Source organism: Herpailurus yagouaroundi, unplaced genomic scaffold (assembly GCF_014898765.1).
Source record: "Herpailurus yagouaroundi ecotype Mexico unplaced genomic scaffold, PumYag 206, whole genome shotgun sequence".
Lineage (NCBI taxonomy): Eukaryota > Metazoa > Chordata > Mammalia > Carnivora > Felidae > Herpailurus > Herpailurus yagouaroundi.
The window spans coordinates 4,866,808-4,894,015 of NW_024412437.1; the positions used below are offsets into that span (position 1 = coordinate 4,866,808).

The 27,208-nt window shown below is 50.3% G+C and overlaps 1 protein-coding gene across 2 annotated transcripts; it reads right to left on the minus strand.

The window, feature by feature from the left end:
* Positions 1 to 305: 305 nt before the first annotated feature.
* LOC121015338 (uncharacterized) lies at positions 306 to 25,558 on the minus strand. 2 transcript variants are annotated; one of them, XM_040452207.1, is made up of 5 exons: positions 24,521 to 25,558; positions 15,293 to 15,462; positions 5,766 to 5,893; positions 2,722 to 2,868; positions 306 to 557 (listed from the first exon to the last, which is right to left on the minus strand). In XM_040452207.1, the coding sequence occupies exons 1-5, from the start codon at positions 24,586 to 24,588 to the stop codon at positions 327 to 329; spliced, it is 744 nt and encodes a 247-aa protein (XP_040308141.1). In that variant the 5' UTR covers positions 24,589 to 25,558; the 3' UTR covers positions 306 to 326. The 2 variants fall into 2 exon arrangements, with proteins under 2 accessions (XP_040308141.1, XP_040308140.1); XM_040452206.1 differs by having other exon boundaries at positions 2,722 to 2,895.
* Between the last annotated feature and the right edge of the window lie 1,650 nt (positions 25,559 to 27,208).

Genomic DNA, 27,208 nt, shown 5'->3' on the forward strand with positions numbered 1-27,208 from the left:
AACACTCTGTGATGGTAGACCAGGAGGACAGAAAGGGAGGGGTCCTTGATTCACTGAACTCTAACCATCCCTTCTCTGCATCTTTAGACTTCTGGAGAATCATGTGCCTACTAAGGATTCGTTTCTAGTTCAGGATCGCGGCTCCTAATGGTTTCATCCTCTCTAAAATATTCCCACAGAGGCCTGTTTGTTGGTGGCATTCCTCAAATTATCTAAATGTTAAGTCAGGCCTGAGAACGTCTCCGCGTTCCTGAGTCGCTGGGCTCTAAGTGTCTCAATGCAAAGCCTTGCAGCAAGGGGCCAGATCGCAGTTTTAAAATTTTTTATTATTTCGTGTCACTAGATTTTGTTGCTTTAACTATTGGGGGGAATAAAGGCATTTTAATGTGACTCGCTGCCTTCTCTTTCGCGGGGTTGTTGTCATCCTTTCTGGCGCCCGGCTCCGTGGAGGACAGGGATAGAACGTGGAGGTTCCCATCCGCGGGGCGTGGGGTGCCCATTCTCTGCACGTGCGGATTCGTGGGCAGGTCTCGGGGAAACGACAGTGTTCGCATCTCCAGGTGGCAGAGAATAAAGGCAATGAAATAGAGTGTGGGGGTGGGGAGCCCTGGCTCCAGTGCACGGGTTCGTATCCCGGCTCTGCCCTGACCGCTGACGGCCTTGGGCAAGTTGCTTACCACATCTCACCTTTTCTTGCTTCGTGGGTATCGTGAGGGTGATGTTCACAAGGTAGAGGTCATGAAGGTTAAGGATTGGAGGTAAGGTCTTTAGTGACGAGGCAGCATGAGGGTCAAATACAGGCTGCCCCCCACACGCCCCGCAAGGGGAATATGTGCGATATTCCTTGGACACACTCTCAGCTACCCAAGAACAAAGGAAAGGCGTTTAAGTGCTTGCCATGGTGATGTGGGAAACTAAGGCAAGAAACACTTAAATTCCCTTACTCCCTGCAGCCCGTTGACAAGTCCTTGAAACCAGCAAAGTGACCTCCCTCTAGGAGCTCAACTGCGTGGATAATGGCACTTCGCTGGGGGCAAAAGAGAACCTTAGCTTAACGTTAGCCCAACCTTGAGGACCCTGTAACTCTATTTCCTTTATCTCAACTGCCCCCAGATACATGCTGGCAACCAGACTCCAGGCTTATGGCCCCCTGATCTACATCTGAAGGGTCTCATGACTGAGGTTGTATTAAACGGTGGCGTTTCCCTAGCAACAGCTAGCCCCTCAAGGTCCTGGCAAGGTTTCTTCCAAAATCCCTTAGGGACTTCCTCTATCCCTGACCCCCTGCCAACCTGAGGGTGTATAACGAGTTACCCGTCGGGACCCCAGGGCAGCTCTTCCTACCCCCGTGCTTTAATAAAATCACCTTTTTGCACCAAAGACGTCTTCAAGACTTCTTTCTTGGCCATTGGCTCCAGACCCCATGAAACCCCCCATCACCCAAAACGCCATCGTTTAGCACCGCACCTGGTGCGCGATGTGGGCTCAACACATTGGCGCTGCTGTTCCCAATTCACGCCAGCGAGCTTCTGGTTTAATGGGTTTGGGGCAAAAAACTGGGCGTTAGCATGGCTAATCACCCAGGTGATTCTGAAGCTCAGAAAAGGTTGAGAGCTACGGGGGAGAAGAAAGGTCCAGAGCTGGGGTGTAAGGCGCACTCCTGAGCTGTGCTGGGCTACAGGTGGCCTTGCCACACTGGCTCCCTCCAGACACACGGCTGACGTGAACAAGGTTGGGAAGGAGTGCCCCAGAAAGGTGGTGAACAGAGAATTTGTTAAGGAAGGAAATGCCAAGGCCCCACCCAAACCCTCTGAATGGAAATCACTGTAAGCCTGGAAGTCTGCATTTTTTTATTAAAAAAATTTTTTTTAATGTTTACTTATTTTTGAGAGACAGAGAGAGACACAGCATGAACGGGGAAGGGGCACAGAGAGAGGGAGGAGCAGAATCCGAAGCAGGCTGCAGGCTCCAGGCTCCGAGCCAACGGCACAGAGCCCGACGTGGGGCTCAAACCCGCGAACTGTGAGGTCATGACCTGAGCGGAAGTCAGACGCTTAACCGACTGAGCCACTGGTGCCCCTGGAAGTCTGCATTTTAATCAGGCTTCCCACGTGATTCATATGCACACTCAAATTTTAGGATCATAAGAAGCTATGTCTAGAAAGTATCACAAAGACAGCACAGTAATCGTTTTAAGGAAATGCATTTGGGGATGGTCCCACTCAAATTGACTGGAGTCCAGAGGGTCAGAGGTGAGGAAGGGGAACGGGAGCCAGAACCTTCTTCCTTTATCACAGAAACTTCCCTTTCCCAGAGCCCTCTCTCTCCTCTTATTTCAGAACACCACACCTGCAACCACTTGCCTTCGGAACTTGCCCAAACCTCAGGTTACCGACCTTTAGGTAGGCTACAGTTCATCTCTTGTGGTAGATAGGATCACGGTTCTCAGTTCTTTACTCCCTCCTACCCTGCGAACTTGCGATCAACAGAAGAGGAACGAGCCACTTTCTCTGCAGGCCAGCAGGTAAGAAACATAGACGGTAGCCATGGTAAAAGCCGGCAAATTTTAGAGTAGTTTGTTACGCGGCATTTTTGCGGCCGCCGCTGACTAATGCATTTCTTAAAAAAGACAAAGAATTGGGGGTTGTCGCCGTTCTCCCTAAAAGACTTAAAAAGCAAAAACAAAAAACGAAAAGCTTTTCCAAGGAGAAGGGGGCTCACCGTGGTGGCGAGGGCCTGGAAGGGGCTGAAGATCTTCCCAAGCTGGTAGCGCTTGTGCACGCTGACGTCCCCAAAGCGGCTGCGGCGCTCCTTCCGACCGGCCAGTCTCTTCTCTGCCTTCGTGTCCACAGAGTACCAGAATGGGCCCTTCGGGAGCACACAGGCCACAGGCACCTGCAGTGAGGGGCCGAGGTAACACGTGGTTACCAAGCACCCTGGGCTCGCGCCGAGACAAAGAATACTTTTTTTTTTTTTTTTTCAACGTTTATTTATTTTTGCGACAGAGAGAGACAGAGCATGAACGGGGGACGGGCAGAGAGAGAGGGAGACACAGAATCGGAAACAGGCTCCAGGCTCCGAGCCATCAGCCCAGAGCCTGACGCGGGGCTCGAACTCACGGACCGCGAGATCGTGACCTGGCTGAAGTCGGACGCTTAACCGACTGCGCCACCCAGGCGCCCCAAGAATACTTTTTAAAACAGGCAGCTCTTGTCCATGCCTCTCGCTTATCAGTTGGACTTCCGTTTACCTTTCTTGATTTTCCATGGCCTCGGGAGGCAGATAAAAGGGCCCTCCCTTCCCTTTGTTGCTGGGAGTCTGGCACATTCGAGTGAGGTCGGGGCACTGAGCTCTCCTTAGGAGCTTGCCACTCACTGCAGGACCTTGACTCCCCACCCACCTGGAGGGCCATGACTTTACAGGGTCCCTTTCCAGCCTCGAAGGGGCCTGGTGGCTATGAGATCGGAGAGTCAAGCTGGCTACGGGTTGAAGGCCATCCTTCCCGGAGGCAACAGGCAGGAGGCAGAGTGTGGTGTGGGCCGGAGGGTGCTGTCTCGTGATTCTAATCTCGCTTCTGTCAGAAACCGAGGCGCAAAGGAGCCCTGTCTGCCTTCCGCTGGGAGAGACACCGCCATGGGTGCACGGTGGGTTTCCCAAGGCTGAGCTCCCTTCCGTGCGCCCTCTGCCCGGACCCAGCCCTCTCTCGGGGGCTGCCCTGCTGGGTGCCCACAGCTGTGGCCGTGCCAGCCCTGCCTTCTGGCCGCCGTGACGCCCACTCTCACTCGGTGTCCTGGGTTCCCCACCCTCCTCCCCTCCCCCCATTCCCTCTCCTGCCCTCCCTCGTCGGCCTGACCACCGAGCGTCACATTCCACCTGCATGTCCGTTTCTCCGAGGAGCGGGTACCTCCTCAGCCTAGATTCTGATCGCAGGGCCGCCCCCCCCCCACCCCAGGCACACCCTGCCCTCCCTGTTTGCAGAGGAGGCTCAGCAAAGTTTTAGATGGGGTGGCCAGTGAAGGCCTTGCTGAGGTGAGGCTTGAACAAAGACACCTGAGGTGAGGGAGGAACAGAGCAGTCTAGGCAGCGGGCATAGCAAGTGCAAAGGCCCTGTGGCAGGACTGTGGCTACCATTGCGGGAGGGGCCACAAGGAGGCTCAGGTAGCTGAAGTGGAGTGGCAGGGGGACTCTATCTGCATCACGATTTCTTTCACACCCCCCAGAGGCAGGGACGTGGTCGGCCGCATGGCAGCAGATGGGTTCCGGCCGCGGATGGCCGAGGGTGCCCTCCTTTCTGGCTGACAACACCTGCGAGGGTGGGGGTTGCCGAGGAGTGGGCGGCTGGACAGGCCGCAGGAACCTCATCCCAATTAGGGGCTTCGGCCATTTCCTGCCTCCCACACAGCAGGAAACAAAGATGTGTGTTGTTTTATTTCTTCCAGCCCTGACCGTAAGGAGCCAGAGGAACGTGGCGATAGCAGCTCTGGAGGCGGGCGGAGGAGCTGACAGACAGCAGCGGCCTCTAGGGATTCCGGAAATCAAACGTCCCGCTTCCTGGATGGGGAAACTGAGACCCCCGCCGCGTGAGAGGACTTTCCTGAGGGCCTTCCGTTACCTTCTCGAGCATAAAGTCACTGCGTAGCTTCGGGGGGGCGGGGTGACTCTGCTCCAAGGGAGTCCACCTTGAAGGACGATGGCCTGAAACCCCTGGAGCTTAGAAGGAGCCGGGCCACCCCGAGTCCTCGGGACTGGGCCAAACCTCCGGACGGCAGAGTGCATCTCCTCTGCGCGATGCGAGGCCTCCAGCCCGGCCTCTTCGAGCTCTTCTGTCCCTGACTTGTCACGTTGCTTTCATTTGGGAGAGCCAGCACCACCGGCCTCATCATCACGTCTATAATACAGTGGGCGTGTGCCTCCTTTTCCGCCTGGGTGTCTGTGGGCCCCCCCCCCCTTCCTGTCCTGCCTTCCCACCCACCCCCACTTACCCCCATCCATCTCTCAGGGCCCCGATTTTGGCTGCCGGTGCAGTGCACCTCCACCAGAGCTAAGTCCTAACCCCTCGGCTGCGGTAAAGGCCTCCTCTGGGCTTTCCATACACGGAGCCCAAGGGTCTGTGTGCCCCACTTGACTTCCTGTGAGTGTCTCTCCCCTCGACCATGTCCCGGCTAGGCACTGAGATCCGTGAGATCTGTTTCATCCGTCCGCACGGATGGTCCATCTACATGACGACGTGTCCTGCAGTAAGCGTGCGACAGAAGTTTGTCACGTGAGCAAGCAGTTACCTTTGGGAGAAGGCGATTCCCGGGTTTTGAGACAACAGGGGTAGGTGACCCCCAAACCTCTCAAACACGTCTCACTCACAGAGCAAAACGAACCTGTTAACCACAAGGTAAGGTGTTGAAGACTCACATCTTCCACGGTGGGGGTGTGGTAGAAATTTGGGGCCGGGAGGAGGAACAGAGGTGCCCTGGGGTGGAAAAGACCACTCGGAGCATTGGAAAACTGTCCGATTGGGAGGGTTGCTTGGTTTGTCTCTTTGGGGAACCCTGATGAGGTCATGAGACGTTATGACCTGTGTTTCTCTCCCTGCACTGGTCTTGCATGGTGGCAGAGGTGAGGGGGGGTGGGAGGGAGATGGCAGGGCACAGAAACCACTTCCTCCTGTCTTCGTCAGGACCTTGCTGGCTCAACCCACCCCTGCGTGGGGCATTCTCTCACTTCCCAGGGTGCAAAGGCTAAGGAAAAGGGGGGACCCTTGGAAGACTCACGTCAGGTATTCGTAAGCTCTTTGCCATCAGAGGAGTCAAGTCCCAGCTTCGCCCCACAGCTTTGGTGGTGCTCAGACTCGAGATTAACGGTGGATAAATGGGTCCCAGCGGGATCGGCAGCTTCCAGTCTGTTCCAAGGAGGAGAGGAGAGAAATGTCGTGCTGTAGGATCCGTGCGCGGTGCTGGCCCCTTCCCCGCCTCCACCAGGGTTAATGTCTCTGTGTTTGACCCCGACCCGTAGATTAACAAGGGAGGTTCTCGCCGCAGAGAAGGAAGCAGACCCTCAACCCAGGAGCCAAGAATGAAAGTGCTCTTGTTTTGGGAGACTCATCGAACCTATACGATACTCTGATTTGCTTTCTGGAATGTGATCGGCATGGTGGGCAATTCTCTGTGCTTGGTGCATCCCTGGCAAGTTGTTTTGCGGCTGCCACATGAGTCGAGTTAATTACTGCCGTGGGGGTTTAACTGAGTAGAGAAGAGCATCCTGGGCTCCCAAGATGGTCATTTAATTAGGTTAATTAAAGACTGAATTATGTGACCCTCTCACTTTTTTGTATTTGTGCAGAATTATTTTTTACATACTAGTGTAGAAGTCGGCAAACTTTCTCTGGAAGGGCCAGAGAGTAATTATGTTAGGCTTTGAGGTCCATGTGATCTCTGTTGAAACGACACAACATGGCTGTTGCTGCACAAAAGTAGCCAGGGGCGCCTGGGTGGCTCTGTCGGTTAAGCGTCTGACTCTTGGTTTCGGCTCAGGTCATGATCTCACAGTTCGTGAGTTTGAGTCCTGCATGGGTCTCTGCACTGACAGTGTGAAACTTGCTTGGGATTCTCTCTCTCTCTCCCTGCCGCTCAAAATAAAGAAGTAAACTTAAAAAAAAAAAGTAGCCATAGGTAACAAGTTAACAAGTAGGTGTGGCTGTAGCTCAATAAAACTTTATTGATGGGCAACAAACTTACCTTTCAGATCATTTTCATGCATCACAAAATATTATGCCTCTGATTTCTTTTTTGCAACCATTTCAAAATGGCAAAACCATCGTTAGTTTGCGAGTCACACGAGACAGATGGCAGGACAAATTTGGCCTAATGGGCTGTCGTTTGCCAACCCCTCCATTAGTGGATGCCTCAATACACCCCCTCTTGCAAGGAGACAATTTCCTAAGGCAAGCACTGATTTCCAAAATAGAAATGAGTGTTCTGGAGTTTTCTCAGTGATTTCAAAATCCCGATGCAAGATAGACATCTGGCCCCGTGACCAAGCCTTCAGCAAACCGAGCCTGGGCTGGCTGGCCTAACTCAGTGACAAAATCTAGGGTTCCCAGGGTCTTCGGCGTCATCCAGTTCATACTCTAGCCCTTATGTGTGGGCTCCCAAGTCCTAGAGTAAGCGATCTCATCATCCTGACCCTTAATCACTAATTTTCGCACTGGCAGCTTTGAGGCACCGGGAAGACAATTCGGCCTCCACCTAACCTCACTTCCTGATGTTGGACGGAGATGTTTATTCCCCCCCACGCATGCGCCAGAGGCATAAATAATGGCTGGACTCCATCTCTAGGTTGCTGAGCCAGCCATGGTCTTAGGGTCATTTCCCTTTCTCTAGATTTTAGGAGCTGAGGTTGTGGACAGCCAGGGTGGGAGGCTTGGGTCTGGGTGGTATCTTCTCGTGTGGTTCCTGAAAGCTTTTAGCAGCAGCCCAGGATGGTCTCACTCTTCCAACAGAATTTAAAAATAGAGAAGGAAGCAAGCTTGACATAGCCATTTCCCCAGGATGCCAGAGTAGGTATAAAGAAATAACTCCGAATGATTCTTTCTGGGGTCCGCCATGATACTTAATCCTTTTTTTTTTTTTTTAATTTTTTTTTCCAACGTTTATTTATTTATTTGGGACAGAGAGAGACAGAGCATGAACGGGGGAGGGGCAGAGAGAGAGGGAGACACAGAATCGGAAACAGGCTCCAGGCTCTGAGCCATCAGCCCAGAGTCCGACGCGGGGCTCGAACTCACGGACCGCGAGATCGTGACCTGGCTGAAGTCGGACGCTTAACCGACTGCGCCACCCAGGCGCCCCGATACTTAATCCTTAAGACCAGAGCAAGGTTGTGATATTTGAACACCTTTCATGGTGGAAGGAGGCTGGGGAGCGGGGGGGGGAGGCGGTTAGCCTAGCCCAGCCCACGGTCTTGCACATAGTAAGCTTTCAATGAGTGTTTATAAGGGGGAAGGGGTTTTGAAGGCCATGGATGCCAGCTGACCTCCCTCTCAGGTCTCTGTAGGAGCGCATGTTATTCTGGTTGGGGGGGGGGTAGGGAACGTTCCCCTGTAGACCCAGGCAAACCACAGCCAGTCCCGATTTTCCAACCCCAGGCTGCCACGGGCTCAGTGTTATCTCAAACGAGGAATCCAGCTTCCCTGGGCTTTGCCAAAGCCTCCCCAGTCCTTAAGTGTCTGCTTTCTGCCGCATTGGCAATCAGTCCTGCTGGAAGCAGGGATTGCTCAGCAGGTAGAAGGAGCCAGCCCCGACCCGGCTCGGGATGCGTTCCCGGGGTTCTGGAGCACGCCCCTTTGTAAGGGAGAGAAACCCTGGAGGGTTAGAAGTGATGGGAAAAGAGGAAGCTGGGGCTTCAGGTCGCTCTTCTTTTCTTATGGAATAATTATGCCATTTTGGCAGTTTTTACCTTCCTCTCCTTGATGATAATTACTTGGGGGTGGGGGTAGGAAAGAATGGCTGCCAGGGGGGTGGAAGGGAAGTCAGAAAGAGGCTGCTCTCTGCAGGGATCAAACCCTGGAGAGAGATACGCATAGTCTTAGAAGACTGAGAAGGCTTTTAAAAAGATTATTTACAACAGAAAATCTACCTCCAGGCCCTCGATCCAGAAAGCACTTCTCGTCTGGTACAAGAAGGGCGTGTTTGCCTCTTGGCATTAGACTCTGAGCTCCGGAAGGCAGACTTTGGTCTTTGAAGTCCCAGCACCCCACCTGAATCTGGGCATATAGTAGGTGCTCCGTATATGCAGGCGACAGAGCCAATAAGCACTGAACGAGCATGAGGAAGACAAGCTGAGCACCTTTCTTGGCTACGTGGGCAACTTATTCTGCGCTCATCGTGACCCCAGATAGTCCCCACCCAGGGGTGGGCTGTCCGCTAAAAGGAACAGCAGCCGGGACCTGGGAGAGCCCCTTGGAAAGGTGTGAAATGTGTTGAATTTCAATGTTTGCTACAAGTAAATGGGAAAATGCTTTATCGCTGCTCACATGTCTGGTTGTCTTGTCCTCGGCGGTTTCTCTTTAAGGGGAATTTGGCTTTCAGACCCTGGGAAGCTATCAGACTTGGGCTCCCACCGAAGTTCTCATTCCTGGCGGTGTGTTGGGGTGTCCTGGGGGGCTTTAAAAAATTCCAAAGCAAGGGTGCACCCCAGGCCAAATGCATCTGCATTTTGGCAGGTGGGACATCTAGGGGAGTCAGTCGTGTGCCGTCCCGGCCGAGCCCCCCTGACGGCCCCCCCCCCCCCCCCCCCCCCCGCCCCCCCCGTTCTTAAGGGTAGAAATAATAATCCTTATGGATGATGGTATTCTATTGAAGTCAGCACTTTTTACCTTTGACAGTGGCTTCAATAAGTGAGCAAAACCCCTGAGTCTCTGTATCCAAAAGTCATTTAGTTGGATTTGAAAGCTTTTTTGCTGTTTGCCAGCTTTTGAACGGGGTTGGGGAGTGAGGGGAATATTAGAGAAACGCCGTGATTGGTTTTTTTTTTTTTTGGACCAAGGTCTACGTTAGTGTTTTCTGAATCCACAGCTCCTAACGTGCAGCCTGCCGTGTAATAGACACTCAGAAATGCTAGAGTAATTATAGCAGCTGTGGCTTATAGGATGCTTCCTGTTACATTCGCCATCTCATTACATCTTCAAAGCAACCATATAAGATAGGTCATATTCGTGTCTTCATTTTATAGGGTGTGGTAGGCAGACTTCTAAGATGGCCCGAGATTCTGCCGCCTATTATGTATGCCCTGTAGAGTCCCCTCCCCTAGAGTGTGTGCAGGACCTGTGAATATGAAGAGACACAGTTCATCATTACGTCCCATTGTGGCCAAGATGGAGGGATCTTTGCAGATGGAATTAGGTCCCCAATCAGTGGAGTAGATATGAATGAAAAAGGAATTTCTCTTGGGTGGGCCTGGCCTAATCAGGTGAGCCCTTTAAAAGAAGTTCAGTGGACTTGAGACTCAAGTCACGCTGACCGTACAGAAGCCAGCCACCCTGATTTCTAAAGCTGCAAGTAAATGGGCTCAGGCGACGGGCCTCCGATAAGACCCCACGCAGAGGACCCAGCTAAGCTGGGCATTGTTTTAAGCTGCTAAATTTGTGGTAATTTGTTACACGGCACCAGAAAACTTATACACCAGTGAAGGAATAATAGTGCAGAGAAGTCATAGGACTTGGCCAAGGTCACAGGTTAGGAATGGTGGAGCCTCCAGGGGAACCCCGCCATTTCTGACCCCTGGCTGCTTACCCGTGACATTGCCATCAGCTTGCGAAATAAGGTTCATCTGCAGGAACTCACTGATTTTCTGTGAACTATAAATGGGACAAAACCTAGGCGGACACCGAGGCCTGCTGCTTTGTGAAATAAAGTGCAGTCAGAAGTGACAGGGATTTGCCTGTGCCACATAGGGTTTTTGCACATGGTAGGGATCAGGGCCACAGGCACGGAAAGGGTGTCTTTTCAGACTCGCACTCCAAGCCATCCCCACAAGTAGACACATTTGTAAGTCATGCGCAGGAGAAGTGATGATGAAAACTCTGTTAATCAGGACCGGGAGCACAAAAGCCAGTTTACCGAACATCAAAGAGACCTCAAGAAAAAAACAAAAGACATGGCCGTGGTCACATGGTGATGCCCATCTGCTTTGCTCCCGTTGAAAGGGTGCAGACCTGCTTTTCTGAGTTTAGACCATCATGATTATTAGAGTTTCCCTTCTTTAAAGAAAAGCTAGTCTTTACTTCTAGTAGTAATGCACATTTGAATCCAGCTTTTCCAGTGTGTGTGTGTGTGTGTGTGTGTGTGTGTGTGTGTGTAAAAGTCTGTTGGTGGAGAAGGGGTGTCTTGGAAAGTTACTGTGTTGGTCCAGTCAGCCAGAATGTATCTTTCTCTCTTCTCTTCACTAACATGTCCTCTTTCTGCCTGGCTTGTGACTGTGATGCACAGAGGCGAGCAGCCATGTTGTGAACATGAGGATAAGGAGACGTAGATTATAAAAAGCTTGGGTCTCTGATGTCATCATGGAGTTCCCTACGGTCCCGCACTGCCTTCCTCTGGACATCTTGTCATATGGGGGAAACACACTCCTCTCTCTGCTGGTGGAATTTTTTTCATTTTACCCCTTCAGGGCAAGTGCAATTCTGTTTGACATAAAAATCTAAAAAATAAAGCAAGCTCCCCAAGCATTTGAAAAACACTTGGCCAGCTGTCCAGTGTCAACACATGCAAGGAATAATTCAACATTTTTATTATAATTTAAGAATCCTTTTCTGGAGTTGTAATCGGTGAGGGAGGGGGGACTCTGGGATGCTTCCTTTCTTCATTACTGAGTCATGGGAAGAATGCACAATGGATAATGGTGTGGGATGGGGAATAGGGTGGTTGAAATAGAATTCAACCACAATAACGAATCACTCATGGGACCTGATGTGTTTAATTTGGTCCAAGGCACAGAGGACCCAAGAAGAAGTTGCTCTTTGTCTTTGAGTAACCCTTCACGGAGCATCTGTTTGGGGTCTAAAACGTACGTTCAGGTTTGGGGTGAGATAGATGGGCCAAAGCCACTGAATATGCCAGTGAGGCTGTCGCCTGCATCAACAGGGACAGGGTCTAGAACAGGAAGGGGACAGACCCACTTTTCCCTTCCTGGTCCGATCACAGCCACGTCACTGAATTTGGCTCAGGAGCACCCAGACTGCAGCTCATTCACAGAATGATGATGACGATGGTGCAAGAATTAAAACCCTAAAACTCTGTCGTTTGGGGCGTGGCCGAAGGAGGTGGGAGTACTTTGACTGAAGAACCCAATGGCAGGGGCGCCTGGGTGGCTCAGTCGGTTAAGCGTCCGACTTCAGCTCAGGTCACGATCTCGCAGTCCGTGAGTTCGAGCCCTGTGTCGGGCTCTGGGCTGACGGCTCAGAGCCTGGAGCCTGCTTCCGATTCTGTGTCTCGCTCTCTCTCTGCCCGTCCCCCGTTCATGATCTGTCTCTCTCTGTCTCAAAAATAAATAAACGTTAAAAAAAAAAAATTAAAAAAAAAAAAAAAGAACCCAATGGCAGAACACGGCAGTAATCTTCACCTCTCTAAAAGACTGCCCGGCCGAAGAGTGATCAAACCCATCTCCCCTCCTCCCCACCCCGGCTCCAACGGCTGGACTTGGGACGAATGATGGAAGCTTCCAGAAGGCAGTTCTGGATTTGGATTTGCTTACAACGCTGACAGTCACAGCTGCCAACGATGGTCACGTCGCTGCTGGCATTTCGGACCGAACTGTTCCTTGCGGGGCTGCTGGGCCGGGGTCCCCGCATTCACGCGTTGGCTCCTCTGCTCAGTGACGTCACTGACGAATTAAGAAGGAGTTCCTTAGTGTCTATTATGTGTCAGGCTCTTAGCAGTCAGACTACAACCTGGAAGGCCTCTCCACCTTGGTGCTTCTTGGGTGCTGTGAGCACCAAATCTCCCCAGATCTGCCCCACCTCCCCTGAGCGGAGGCGGGTCGTGGGCTAGGGCTGTGGTTGGGATTTCATATAACACATGGCATTCCGACTGGGGAGTGGCTGCAGATTCTTGGGATTCAGTCACCCCAGCTACTCTCTGCCCTGAGATTCCAAAAATTGCTGTGCAAACCACACATTTCCAAGGGAGCCCATTTCGCCCGTTTCTTAAACATTTATGAATCTCCCTCTCTCTCTTTGTCCCTCCCCCTCCCCCTCTGCCTCGCCCACGCATGCACACACACACACACACACACACACACACTCCACTGTTGATCTTTATAGCCCACACCTATGGGTGTTTCCTGCCAGGATCCCTCGCCTGGCAGGCCTCCTGTGGCTTTAGGACTACTGTCTGAAGCAGCGGAAGGTGGCCTCTCAGTCCCAGCTGGGCACTCCTCAAGCAAGCGGGGCCATTCGGTTCAGGCCCCTTTTACTTCTTAAGGCGTCAGGCTTGCGCGATGTAGTGAGAGCAAATTGGCGGCTGTGCAGGACTGTCTGACGCTGGTGAAAGCATCTGTTGGAAAACTTGCTTTGTAATTTCCCGAGCCTTTTGGGGTCAGAAGTGGGTACAAACCCCTAGCCCGATTACTTTCAAGTGGGAAGAAAATCAGAAACAGAAGGGCTCACGTGGGCGCAGCCTGTGGAATCCGAACCTCAGGCTCCCAGGATAAATGTTTCCGAAGCTTCCAGAAGCACTCCTTTCTTAGGGAGCCAAAAAGCACTGGCATTCTCCCGAGGGAACCGATTTGGCCTAGACTGGACCGTAAGTGGGTGGGAGCGCGGCTCGATTCGCCCTCTGCCAACGCTGCTCTGTGAGGCTTGGAGACGAGCTGGAGCGCAGAACGAGGCCCCTTAATGCACTCGCTGCATTAGTGTCTTTGATTATCTCTATCGGTTTTATTCACCGCGGTATTTTCAGCACTGGAACAGAGCCTGCCTCAGAGCGGGAGCTCAACAAAGATTCGGGGAGCGAAAGAACGAATCCATTTTTGTCTCCCGTACACTCCCTAAAGTTCTTGTCACTTAGCTGACTTGGGATAAATGGCTGCTGTGTGAGACAGTAAAGTCCAAAAGCAAAGGGAGCTCTGAGCCCTCAACAGACCCGGAAAGGAACAGAAATTGGGAAGGTGGGGAGTGTTCGGGAATGTGGAGGTGTCTGGAAAAGCCCTGGGCTTCTGTGCATGCCCTCAGCGAGCTCAGAGATGGGAGGAGGCCAGGGGCTTCTCCCACACGCCTTTGAACTTGACAATTTATTCTCAGCTGGGCCTGCAATGAAGATTTTCAATTTGTTTGGCTTCCAGGCTGAGGCCTTTATCCCAAAATAAAGGGTCTCCTCTCTCTCTCCTACTTTTGCTATATCTCTTCTCTTTCCTTACCCTACAATTCTCCTTAATTGCTAGTTTCAGTCCTGGGGAGTAAGACCAACCTTTGCAAAAAAAAAAAAAAAAAAAAAAAAAAAAAAAAAGAAAGAAAAAGTAAAAATTTCCTTTCCAAGCTCTCTCTTATCTGGCTCAGCCGTCACAGCTTTTCATTGGCCCCGAATGGGACTAAAACCAAGAAGACTTTTAGGGAAGCGAAACTATGATTTTCAAAAAAAAAAAAAAAAAAAAAAAAAAAAGCCACATCCGCATAACTAGAACCTTTTCTGATTCCGCGTGGATAGGTCTCTGGAGGTAATTAGGAGAATTTATGTATCCCCTTCAGGCAACTGTAATTTGTCACTCTCTTGAGCTCGTGGAGTGAGTGATAGCTCCATGTTAATGATCAGAAAAGGTCGCATCTTCCACTTAGATGATGATGAGGCTTAAAGATAACTTTTCACCTTAAAAACACCCCCTTGCTTTTCCGTCCCCTGTCAGTGAGGCACGCTTAGCAGAAATGCCACGTAGATGCATTTGCAAGAGGTTTGACTTCTTTAGCTCCAGAGAGCGTCGTGGAAGGAAAGATGACCCACCCCTATGCCTTCCCCAGCTCCCTGGGCGCAGACAGTGCGGGCGGCTCTGTCTGTTTGACTCAAGGTTGGTAAATTAGAGCTGGAGAGCCACAGGGACAAATCACTCCTTGGGTAATAGGTAGGTGAGGCAGGGGAGAAGGGACAGAGAGAGGGGGAAGACAGAGAATTTGCCAAAGGAGAAAACAAAGGAAGCATGCTTCCTACTGGCGTAGCTGCTGTTCCGTGCGTGGATCAGCACCGTGGCCACTGCCTCCTGCTCTGAAGACGCCTACCACTGACGCTAGGTGATTCGTTCCTCATACGACCGCAGTGGCCAGCGTCCGGGGCTCAGGACTGTGCTTTGCTGGGCTTAGAAGCAGCCCAACTCGGCAGAAGTAAAGGCGGTGGTCGAATGGGAAAAGGGTTGCGGTCCCTTGGCCAGAGCAAAGGCCATCCTTGGCCGTCCCCCGGGGACGCTGTGCTCTGTGTTTCCTCCCAAGTAGCATAGCGGACCCTGTCGCAGAGAAGATGAGGTTGACCCTGGGACCCACAACACGGGATGCGGCCACCCAGCTGATAGGCACACACGGCCTTTAATTCCAATCGCTGCAACCCCTTCGGCCCCAGATAACACCTAAGTGTGCCAATTAGAGCCTTCGAACCAGAAGTTCGGTCCTATTCGTGACAGCAGCTCTGCAGACTCTCTGTTTCCTACCCCAGCAGCCCTACCCTTGCGTGAGAGGCCCCGGCTCCAGGACCCCACCGTATAAACCTGAAGGGTGTCTGCAAAATGCACGGGGACCGGGTCGGTAGCCCCGGGCCGGCCTTACCCTTGGCGTCTTTCCGCGGTTCTGTTTTGCCGAGAGGCGGGCCTTCCCTGGTAGCCTCGTCATCGGCTGTGTCCTTAGCGATCTGGACACCTTCCCCCCTCGGCCGCGTCTGCCCATCAGGCAAGGGCTGGTGTGCAGGCAGGTCCTCCTCCTTCCTCTCGTGGGGGACTCTAAGCGTAAAAAAAAAAAAGAGAAAAACCCACCATCAGGTGTGAGGTTCTGGGTGACGCAGCCCCCAGATGGGTGGCCGAGCGTGTGGTTGTCAGAGGAAGTGGGTGAACCCGAACTTCCGGCGTGATGAAAACTCATTTAATCCGGGAAGAAAAGAAATTGACTCTGTCGGCTTATCGTTGCGTATTTGCTTTAGAGCAGTGATGAGGGTAGGGTGGGAATACCCCCCAAGCAGTGGAACGATCGGAGAACAGGTGTTATGCTTCCAGGGATGCCGATGAAGAATTATACACACACACACATACACACACACACACACACACACACGTGTATTACAAAGAACACGGTTCTTACAAGGATGAGACATGGGAGGTTGGGAAACATCCAGAACATCTGGTATTTTTTTTAATATCAAGCAATATTCTTTTTTTTTAATTAAAAAAAATGCTTATTTATTTTTTTTTTTAAAGATTTTTTTTTTCAACGTTTATTTATTTTTGGGACAGAGAGAGACAGAGCATGAACGGGGGAGGGGCAGAGAGAGAGGGAGACACAGAATCGGAAACAGGCTCCGGGCTCTGAGCCATCAGCCCAGAGCCCGACGCGGGGCTCGAACTCACCGACCGCGAGATCGTGACCTGGCTGAAGTCGGCCGCTTAACCGACTGCGCCACCCAGGCGCCCCAAGCTTATTTATTTTTGAGACAGAGAGACAGAGTGCGAGCAGGGGAAGGGGCAGAGGGAGAGGGAGACGCAGAATCCGAAGCAGGCTCCAGGCTCCCAGCTGTCGGCACAGAGCCCGACGCGGGGCGCGAGGGAGATCGTGACCTGAGCCGAAATCAGACACTCAACCGACTGAGCCACCCAGGTGCCCCGATATTCTTTTTTGTGATAATTTTAGAAATTTGAGTATAGCTGACACACAATGTGACCTTGGTTTCAGAAATACAACGTAGTGGGGCGCCTGGGTGGCACAGTCGGTTAAGCGTCCGACTTCAGCCAGGTCACGATCTCGCGGTCCGTGAGTTCGAGCCCCGCGTCGGGCTCTGGGCTGATGGCTCGGAGCCTGGAGCCTGTTTCCAATTCTGTGTCTCCCTCTCTCTCTGACCCTCCCCCGTTCATGCTGTCTCTCTCTGTCCCAAAAATAAATAAACGTTGAAAAAAAAAAAAAAAAAAAGAAGTACAACGTAGTGATTCTACTTCTCTATACCACAATTGTAGCTACCTTCTGTCACCATAGCAATTTCCTCTTTAGGGGGTACAATGAATATGCTGCACATCAAACTGCGTTTTCTGTTTCTTCCCCCCACCCCCGCTTCCCATGATATCAATTTTTTGTATTTGGGGAAATCGGAAACAGTTGTTGATTTTCAAGCATCCTAGTGCCCCCCACTGGACAAGACCCACAAGGTCCTTCCTGATCTGACCCTGTTCCCTTCTCCATTTTCTGTTTCACCCCCGGCCCCCCCCCCCTCCACGACCACCGCCCCCAACCTCCCACCCAGTGCACTTTCACCAGGTGAGCCATCCCAGTGCCCTGGAGATGCTTCTGGCTCTCGGGCCTCTGCGATGGGCTTGTCTCTCCTCTTCTGTCTGGAATGTAACACTTCCCCTCCTTCCTTTCCTCGTGCTCCCCTCCTCCCAGGGAACGCCTACTCATGACTTCCTCCATGGGGCTGTCCGTGACACCCCCCCCCCCCCAGTTCTCACCCTTAGATGTAGACCTGCCCTCCCTCTGGTCCCTGGCATCTTTGAAGTATCTCCATGTTAATAATGACCAGTTGCGCAATAAATGGTCTGTTTTCTTTTTTCTTTTCAATTTTTTTTTAACATTTATTTATTTTTGAGACAGAGAGAGACAGAGCATGAACGGGGGAGGGGCAGAGAGAGAGGGAGACACAGAATCGGAAGCAGGCTCCAGGCTCTGAGCCATCAGCCCAGAGCCTGACGCGGGGCTCGAACTCATGGACCGCGAGATCGTGACCTGAGCTGAAGTCGGACGCTCAACCGACTGAGCCACCCAGGCGCCCCTAAATGGTCTGTTTTCATACCTACTTCTGCTGTTCAATTTCATGTTCTATGAGGTCATAGACTCTACCTTGCACACAGACGGCTCCCCAGCACGTAGTGCAGATCTAGCAAGAGGCAGATCCTCAGTGTCTGTTGGATGGGTGCCTGGATGGATGGAGGGTGGGTAGGTGACAAAGCACTGGGTAAAGGTAGAGAAGGACAAAAGACAGTAGACCCAAAATATGAGTCGTGTGGAAGGGAACGTCAGGGCGGGAGGGGCGTGTATAATCAAGCTCAGATCCGCAGTGACGACCAGGGTCAGAGTTAGGAGCAGAAAGTGAAGGGCGGTGCTTCTGTACCCATGAGGGTCCCAGCTGAGCCTCGTCAGGAATGTGCCCCTCCAGGAAGGGCTCGGAAAGCAGAGCACGATTTTTGCTTTGGCGTGCTGTGGTTAGCGCTACGTGGCAGCATCTCGGGTGGGTTTCATTTTTTTCCCCCGAAAGCCAAAATAATTTAATCTGAAAGCCAGCCTGCTGGAGGTGATAATTAGAAGACAAGGGTTACAGAAATAGAAATACCAGCGTCTACACTTGGAGCCTCATGTTAGCGCCTGTCATTGAGCTAGCCTCGCTGATACTGGACAGAAACCTAAACATTTTTCCGTGCCATCCACGTTTTAAAAAGGTGCGTCATTTTTCCTTCGGGAGTCTCAACTTGGCTCCTGGCATTGTAGTTCCTGAGGCTTCCAATCGCTGAGCAACGTTTCCCTTGCTGCTCTCCAAAGATCTAAGCTGTTCGTCTGCTGCCTAGTTGCAAATAGCTGGGCAGTTTTGCCGGAAAACCAAATTCTTAAGCTGAAAAGAACATCTGCTCTGTGTCTGATCACTAGAGATACCTCCAGCTTTTCTAGCAAGTTGTAACATGTGTACTGACAACCCTCAGGCATATTTTGGCACATTAAGGAAATCTACACTCAATAAATATGTTATTAGACGTGTCTCCAGTGCCCTATTCAAGGACCCTCACGTGCTTCACTCACTCTGAGATGCTTGTTTATAAAGTTGTAGCTGTGCCCTTACCAGGTAGCTATGCAAACGAGAGCGGGTCCACAGGACGCAATTAAGCCTTGTCTTGTCCTCGGTGACTGCCGGGGGGAGCTGGGGATGTCCTCCATAACAGCACTTTCTGGCACTTAAAAAACATGCTCACAAAATGTCGAAGAGAAGAGAATACTTTTTAAAGGGCCCCACGTCAAGGAACCAGTGACCAGATCTCCATCTGTTTCATATCAAATGTGTTTATTATCTTTGCATCTCATTCCACAGCTCTGCATAGTCGGTTAGCAAATATCTTTTGGGATCTTAACTTATGCTTAAGAACATGTTTTTATAAGTGTAACTGGATGTTTGCTCTCACACAGAGACGGTGGTATCTCTTTCTTCACTTTGACTCTCTGCTTTATCGAAACTGTGGGAGAGTGCCCGTGGGCTCCATTCATTCAACACTCAGGGTTGTTTTTTGTTGTTGTTTGTTTGTTTTTTGGGTCTCCCCCCCCCCCAACGATGTCCCAAACTCTACCTTAGAAGTTGAGCGGAAACAAGATAGTAAGTAAATATATAAGTGAAGTAATTGTGGGTTGTGAAAGGTGCCAAAAGGGAAATAAACAAGGGAGCCAGTAACTGTCAAGGACAACCCTTTGGACTGGGTGGTCCGAAAAAGGCTCTTTGGGCCAAAGAGTTAGGAGCTGAGACCTGAAGGGAAGAACAAACTGTTCAAAGAGAAATTAGGCGATGGGCACCCAGGCAGAGGAAATGGTGACTGTAAAGGCTTTGAAACAGTCCAGGACTTGGCCTATTTGAGGAAGAGAAAGCAAGCCAGCATGGCTGGAGAGGACAGCGAGAGGGAAAGTGGCATGAAATGCAGCTGGAGAGAGGCCAGAGTCGGTCAGGCAAAGCCCCGTGGGAAACGTTCAGGGTTTCAGATTTTATTCCAGAAGCAACCAGAAAGCCAGGAGACAATGCCACGCGTGGATTTGCATTTCGTGAGGATTAGGCTGGCTAATCTGTGCAGAAGAGTGGGGAGAGAGGGGACGGGTAGGGATGAGGCTGGAAGGGAGATGGCTGCATCAGCTGAGGTGAGAGGTGTGTCGTGGGAGGTGGGGAGAGGAGGGCGGGATGGAGAGGTTTGGGGGGGTGGGCTTGACAAGCCCCCCCGGGCTGGAGGGAACAAGGGACAGGAAGACTCAGAGACCCGCTGGTGATCTGACCCGAGCGACAGGGGGGTGCCAGTGTTACTTACAGGGAAGGGGCGGTCTCAGGGGAGAAATGGCTGCTTTGTGGAAAGGTGGGGACTGGAAATCCATTGTGAATGTACGAACCGGGAGACCTGTCTCTCAGCTCTGGGTAGAAATGAAGAAGCCTCTTGGCAGTAAATCTCTCGAAACGACAAAGTTTGGGGCGCCTGAGCCTGGGTGGCTCAGTTGGTTGAGCGTCCGACTCCTGGTTTCAGCTCACGTCATGATCTCATCGTGTGTGGGTTTGAGCCCCGGGTCAGGCTCTGCGCTGCCAACACTGAACCTGCTTGGGATTCTCGCTCTCTCCCTCTCTCTGCCCCTCCCCTGCTTGTGCTCTCTCTCTCTCAAAAATAAATAAATAACAACAACAACGAAAGAAAGGGTAAGGTTTATCATTTATCGTTATAACTTTAGAAGTAATGAGACATTTGGAAGAATGGCAGTGGAGCTCAAGACAACTCAAGCTGGGGAGATAAGCGATGGCTCCAGAGTTGACAATAAATCCAGCGAGTGGCAGAGTGCACGGAAATACGCAACCAGGAATCTTCTCCCCTACAACTTCTCGTTGGATCAGACTTCATTTCTGTGCTGGACTAAAACCGCTAGGTGAGGAGTGGGTGAGGGGAGAACAAGAGCTGCTTGTGCTGAGAAGGGTGGCGGAAACATCCGGAAAGGAGGATGAGAATCATGACGTAGACAGAAAGAAGTACTCGGAGCTTGAAAGGCATGCCTAGGGGATGATACAATCGACGTATTTTAATAGTGTCCTTTGAGTTTCAATGAGTGAAACTCCTTTTTAAAAAAGGTTTATTTGTTTATTTTGATAGAGAGTGAGTGCGAGCAGGGGGAGGGGCAGAGAGAGAGGGAGAGAGAGAATCCCAAGCAGGCTCTGCACGGTCCTTGCAGAGCCTGATGCGAGGCTTGAACTCACGAACCCCGGGAGATCGTGACCTGAGCTGAAATCAAGAGCTGGATGCTTAACCGACTGAGGGGACCCGGAACCCATTTTTTAACACGGCAACCCTACAAATGATTTTCTCTGAAAATCACGGATGAGAAAACATGAACCAAGGCATCTGTTAACATTTCTTCAGCTGCGTCTCTGTGTTCCTATTAGTTTTCAGCAGATTCTGTTTGTTTTTCCACCAGCCTGCCTATTTCCGAGTACACGCAGTCCCACTCTTTACTTGGCTTATCTCCTTTTCTGTTTGCTTATCTCCTTTTCTTTTCTGGAGGGTGCTTTTAAGAAGCACAGTATTTGGATCATGGGGGAGCAGCCTGCAGTGCAAAAATGCATCATCTGGAAGTTCTCACTGGCACCCGACTTGCAAGGATCGATTGTCCCTCTGGGTTTCTGGTTTGCGTATCTACAGTCTCAGAGCTGTGCAAGGGGAAAGTCTTTCGCTTTGGATAGAAGAAGCCTAAGTTCTGGAGTTTGAGAGGCCTGGGTTGGTCCCTTAGTTCTGTTGCTTTCTATTCTGTGACTTCAGGCTTGTGACCTAATGGGTCCCAACCCAATGTTTTCACCTGTAAAATGGGTAGTGATATATGCAAGTTGCAGGGTTGTGGAGTTTAGGCGGCATGACTTAGGTGAACTGAGGTGAAGTTCTTCTCGTGGTATGTGCTTCATGCTGGTAACCCCAAGCAGCCCATCATATCATTATTGCTAAGCTTCCAACAAAATGGTCGTCGGTGTGATGGAAAACAAACACTGTGGGTGGCCTGTAAAGGCTGTTGACAGGCATTACAGTGGGAGCGGAGGGTGCCGGGGTGCTGGGTGGGGTTTCTCTGTCACCGTCCAACAAAGTCTGAAAACTGGAAGCCTTGTAGTGTGTTGAACTCATCCATCGGTGAAACTGGCTAACAAATTTGAACTGAACAATTCAACTTAAAAAAGGGAGACAGGGGCTCAGTCGGGTGAAGCGTCCGACTTCAGCTCAGGTCATGATCTCGTGGTTCGTGAGCCCCCTATCAGGCTCCGTGCTGACAGCTTAGACCCTGGAGCCTGCTTTGATTCTGTCTCTTCCTCTCTCTGCCCCTCTCCCGCTCAAACTCTCTCTCTCTCTCAAAAATAAACATTAGAAAACAAAAACAAAAATGAGAAATTTTCCCATGCAACGTGGATCACAAGCAGCCCTTGAGACATCAGAGCTGGTGACGTGGGATCCCCACCATTCCAGACGGTGACTGTCAGCTGTGACTTGGAAGCAGCTGATGCTATGATAGGGGGCACCCTTTTCAGTTCCCAATTGTGCCTTCTCAGCTTTCGGCCCCTCTTAGACAGACTGGTCTTAGATCTTATATGGACTCTTGATTAGCTTGTATAACCTTGGACCAATTCTTTCACTCTTCTAGCCTCAATTTTTCCCACCTGTAAAATGGAGACGGTAATAATGCTTACCCCAGAAGGTCCTTTTTTTTTTTTTTTTTTAAGTTTATTTATTTATTGAGAGAGAGAGAGAATCCCAAGCAGGCTCCCCACTGTCAGTGCAGAGCACGATGCAGGGCTCGAGCTCATGAAATGTGAGCTCATGACCTGAGCCGAAATCAAGAGTGGGATGCTCAGCAGACTGAGCCACCCAGGTGCCCACCAGAAGGTTCTTTTGAGTAGTACATCCCATCAGCAAAAAGTCTTTCCACAGTGCTTGGCATACAGAAAGCACTCAGGGCTAGCTATTGTTGTCATCAGAACGCTTTGAGAATTTGTGGGCTTCTAATGGAAACACACTCTTTGACGGACACTGACGGAAGTTAAACCGTGGGTAAGACAGACTTATGTCACAGGGACATAGTATTTTTGAAAAATGCCACGGAGATTTCCTTTTGCATATACTCTTGTACTTTATTTGCTCCCCACTCTCCTTTCAGGGATAAGCTTTGTGGGTAGATATCCTCTGTTATCTCCACCCTCTACTCGTCCCCATCCTGGAGCTGACTGACTGGGTTGTATCAATGGACTCTCTTGCCTCTGGGGTCTAGGTAGGTTTGGCCAATGGGATGCTCCAGTTGGGGATCCAAAGAAGGAAGATAAAGATGCTGGTATGTATTCCTCTGGCTGGCTCCTTCCCTAAGGGTTTCGCTTGACCTGCTAGGACCCTACCGGAAAGTAACTGGTTCTCTCTCCACACTTTCTCCTTCAGGATGTCATAGGCCTTCCCTCAGGTCATCAGGCCTTGGGTCTAGGTAATGACTACACTGTTCCCCTATACCTCTCCCATACCTTTGCAACACCACTTTGATTTATTCTACGAGGTAAGTCACTGGTTGACGTAGCTTCTGCTGTCTCGGAGAAAATTAGAATCCTTACAGCAGAAAGCGAAGAAAATGGAGTCATTTCTAGGGTTCTAATTTCAAGATGGCACTTTGCATCCACGGCAATGGAGAAATCAGGCTTTGTGAAGAAAGAAAAGAGTTTTCTGCATTTCTCGGGGTCTCCTTTAACATGGAAAGAGTGAGGCTAGATCAAAAGAAAGCCAAAGTGCGGAATGGCAGAGGAAAAGATTTATGGGCGATTTCCACCAGACAGGAAGAGGAAGTAGAAAATGTTGCTACAAGAGACAGGAGGGCAGTTCCGAGATGGTAGAACCTGGGTGTGGTCCACAGCTTGGTCACTGAGAAGCGGCTGCCTCTTCCCCTCAAGCTTCCCCTTTCCCCAACCCACCAGGCATAAGCAAAATTGGGGTGATGAGGTGTTAGGAACCCTCACAGAAAACCACAGATGGTTTGAGGGGCACTCAGCACATCTCGGCTCACCCCCTGCCCTGTGCTTTCCTGCTGTGCCTACCGTGGTCCGCAGGTGGTAATACAGCCAGCGTAGAGGGGTCCCGGAGGCCCAGAGTTTCTGTCTGCCCTGCTGAGAGGACGCCAAGGAGTAAGAGTAGCTGTGTCCTGCCACCAGCCTGTGGTCAGAGCAAGGAAGAGAGAGGCGACAAAGCACCCGGACCTGGGGATCTGAGGGACCCCCAGGGACCCGAAGTGTCAGCAGCAGATGTCAGCTGGACACCCACAAAGGACAGTGAGATCTGCTACACATACGGGAACACCAGCCCAGGACGTCCAGGGATGAGACCAGCTGGTAGCTGAGAACACCAAGGACCCGACCGAAAGGGTGTGTCGGCTTCCCTCTGCACCCAGATACCATGTTGGAGGGAGGAGGAGCGGCCAGTGGCCCCTGGAGAGAAGGAAGAAACTGCCTTTGAAGTGGCAGAGTATTTCCCCAAATGAGGCTGAGTTTACCTCAAAGTGAAAGGGTTCAAACAGGAGTAGAACAAGTTACTCTCGACTGACAAACTTGTTTTCTCTCTGCCATCGAGGAGGAACGGGAGCTCCAGAGGAAGAGAGTGGGGATGACCCACAATGAGCTTCATTTTATCGCGCCTCCGAATGTGTCGTGTACATTTTGATGCCCCGTCCTTGACTTCCTCAGAAGACTGACCCTTTACATGGGACCTTGGTGTCAGAGGTGCTGAGTCACGTGAGGGATGGTGAATGCATTTAATCTACTACAATTGACTTTTCCTTATTAAGTCATCTCAATATAATAACATTCAAGAAAATAATACAGAGAAATATCCATATCCCCTCTACCTTATGGTGAAGACGTTCACTTTTTTTTTTTTTTTATGGCTTCTTTATCCATGTTGTTAAAATATTGGCTAACAGATTGACCGAACCCCGCGTATAAGAGAGCCAGTGCTGTTGACAGCCAGAACTCGTCCCCGGTGACGTAAAGGAAGAGAGAGGTGAGCTGGTTACCTGACATTGTCATATGGCGTCAAGCTTTTGCTTACTTGGGAGACCTTCCAACTAGTGAAGTGGGGCATTCTTAGGATGGTGTCCAGATTCAGCAGTGTTGATAGAATTTCACACTTGATTTCCTGCTCCTTAGCCTTTGCCCTTGTACAAAATCCCAGGACTCATGGGCATCCCTCTCCATCCTTTCTCTGGCATCCTAGACCCTGATTCTGGGGCTCTGGCCTCCTTTGGAATGTTGACATTATGATGTTCATGTTAGAAGGTTGTGGGTGGAGTCCCCAAGCCTGTTTAAACAGGCTTCCGTCCTACAGAAGGGATTTTAGCTCTGCTTACCTCTGCATGTTTTCTCCCTTTTGTGTTCTAATGCACGTGCCATTTTAAGGAGGCGTTTTACTTGGGTCGGGGAGGGCGTTGTGAAGCAAAATACATCCCCCTGTTCTTATGGGTATCTCCCTGATCGGGAAGCAGGTGCTGTTCTAAACAGTTGCCTATTCATGTACCTCCATGGGCTTGGAACTCTAAAGAGACACAGATCTGCCCACATCCATGAGCAGGGGAGACGCCTATTTATTTCAGCAAGATGGCGGACCAGGGTTGATCTGGACGTGATATTATGGATTGGGAAGCTTGTTTGTGAGAGGTGAAAGCAGCTGATATTTTGAGATGTCCTTTGGTTGTCTGTGTAAATACTCCCAAGGGTGTCTTCTCAGCAATCCCCATGGTTGGCAGAAAAGCCTCGGGTGATGACAGCTTTGGGGTCACTTGAGAAGTATTCAACACAGGATGATGCATCTGTGGGCTTTTCAACCATGAAGGAAAGGGGGCTTCTTGGATGAATCCCAGGGAATAAAATGGAGGAAATACCAAATCAAATCTAGACACAAGATCTGTGGACAAATGGGTGCAATAAAGAAACTGTTTAAGACTTTATAGTTTTTGCCACTGACACCCAGGCTTTTTGGTTCCCGACGCCTACCGTATCAGTGTTCCTGGCATTGACAGATGTGAAATCACAGCAACTGAATAAAATGGGAAAAACCAGACTACGACAAATCAGCTTGGCATTATTTCTAACTCCTGTCGGGATTTCCTCTTCGACCCATGAAGAATTGAGAATCACTAAGTTTCCAAACATACAAGGGTAGTCCTAACTGTTGTTTTTTGTTTTGGTGGGGTGGGGGCTGGGGGTTGTAGGTAGGGCAGAATTGAGTTCTTATCTTCTTGTCTTGTGGTCAGACGATAGGGTCCATATGCTTTATCAATGCTTTGATATTATTTGAGATGCCCTTTATGGCCCAGCATGTGCTCAGTTTTTGGAAGTATTCCCTGTAAATTTGAAAGGAACGCAGATTATCTAGGAGTTGAGATAAAGTTCTAAACATGTGGATTTTATAATCTTACTCATGCTATTCAAATATCCAACATCATTATCAATCTTTTGATCACGTGGTCAATCATGTTGTAACAGACGAATGTTAAAATCATACTTTAGGAAATTCAATTTTTCCTAAGTCTATTATGATATCACTTTTACTTTACTTTACTTTTACTTCATATGAAATCACGCTTTCGTACATCCATCAAATATTGACAGTTTCATATGGCTCAACCTAATATTTTTTATTAATTTTTATTATGTGCTAACCTTCTTTGTCCTTACATAACATCCTTTAAAGTTTCTTCCACCTGACATTTATATGGTAAGAACATCTTTATTTCGATCAGAACTTTTCTAGTGCAATCCATGTATCTGTATACTGATGAAGTTCTATTTGGATTAATGTTTGCCATGTTCTTTTTTCTATTTATTATACTTTTTCTTTGCTCTCTGCCCCTGCCCCTGCCTTGTTTTTGACATTTTAGTTAAGAAAATTTTCTTCAATCTGATTATTCCCTGCCTCTAAGTCTTTGGAATTCTAGGTCTACATATTCTACTTCTATAGTAGTCTTACCAACAGACTCAACTCTGATGACTTCATTTTTTTCCAGGGAAACCCTTGGACTCCTGGGCGTGTCCAGGAGTCGAAATATCCCACACATGGATAAACACACCAGTTTCTCCAGAAACCAGGATGCTTTTATTTGGTCACTTGTCAGCCACACACATATATTGGTGGAAAGGAACATAAAACGTCCCTGAGTTTAGTGGAGATCCAAGACCACTGAGGTCCGTCTCCTCTGGTGATGGAATTTAATAAACTGAGCTCTTTCTCTTTTTTTTTTTTTTTTGAACGTTTATTTATTTTTGGGACAGAGAGAGACAGAGCATGAACGGGGGAGGGGCAGAGAGAGAGGGAGACACAGAATCGGAAACAGGCTCCAGGCTCTGAGCCATCAGCCCAGAGCCCGACGTGGGGCTCGAACTCACGGACCGCGAGATCGTGACCTGGCTGAAGTCGGACGCTTAACCGACTGTGCCACCCAGGCGCCCCTCTGTCTTTCTCTTATACTCTCTTCCGTGGCTCTTGCCTGGTCTCTCTTTCCTGTCCCCAAAACTCTGTGCCAGGAAAGACTAGAACTTGTGTGCGGAATTGCTACGATGTAGCGGTTAAGAGTGTGGCTCTGGGGAGCCCGGGGTGGCACCGTTGGGTAAATGTCCCACTCTTGATCTCAGCTCAGGTCCTGATCTCACAGTTCCTGAGTTCGAGCTCCGCATCGAGTTCTGTGGCGATGGCCTGGGGGCCGCTT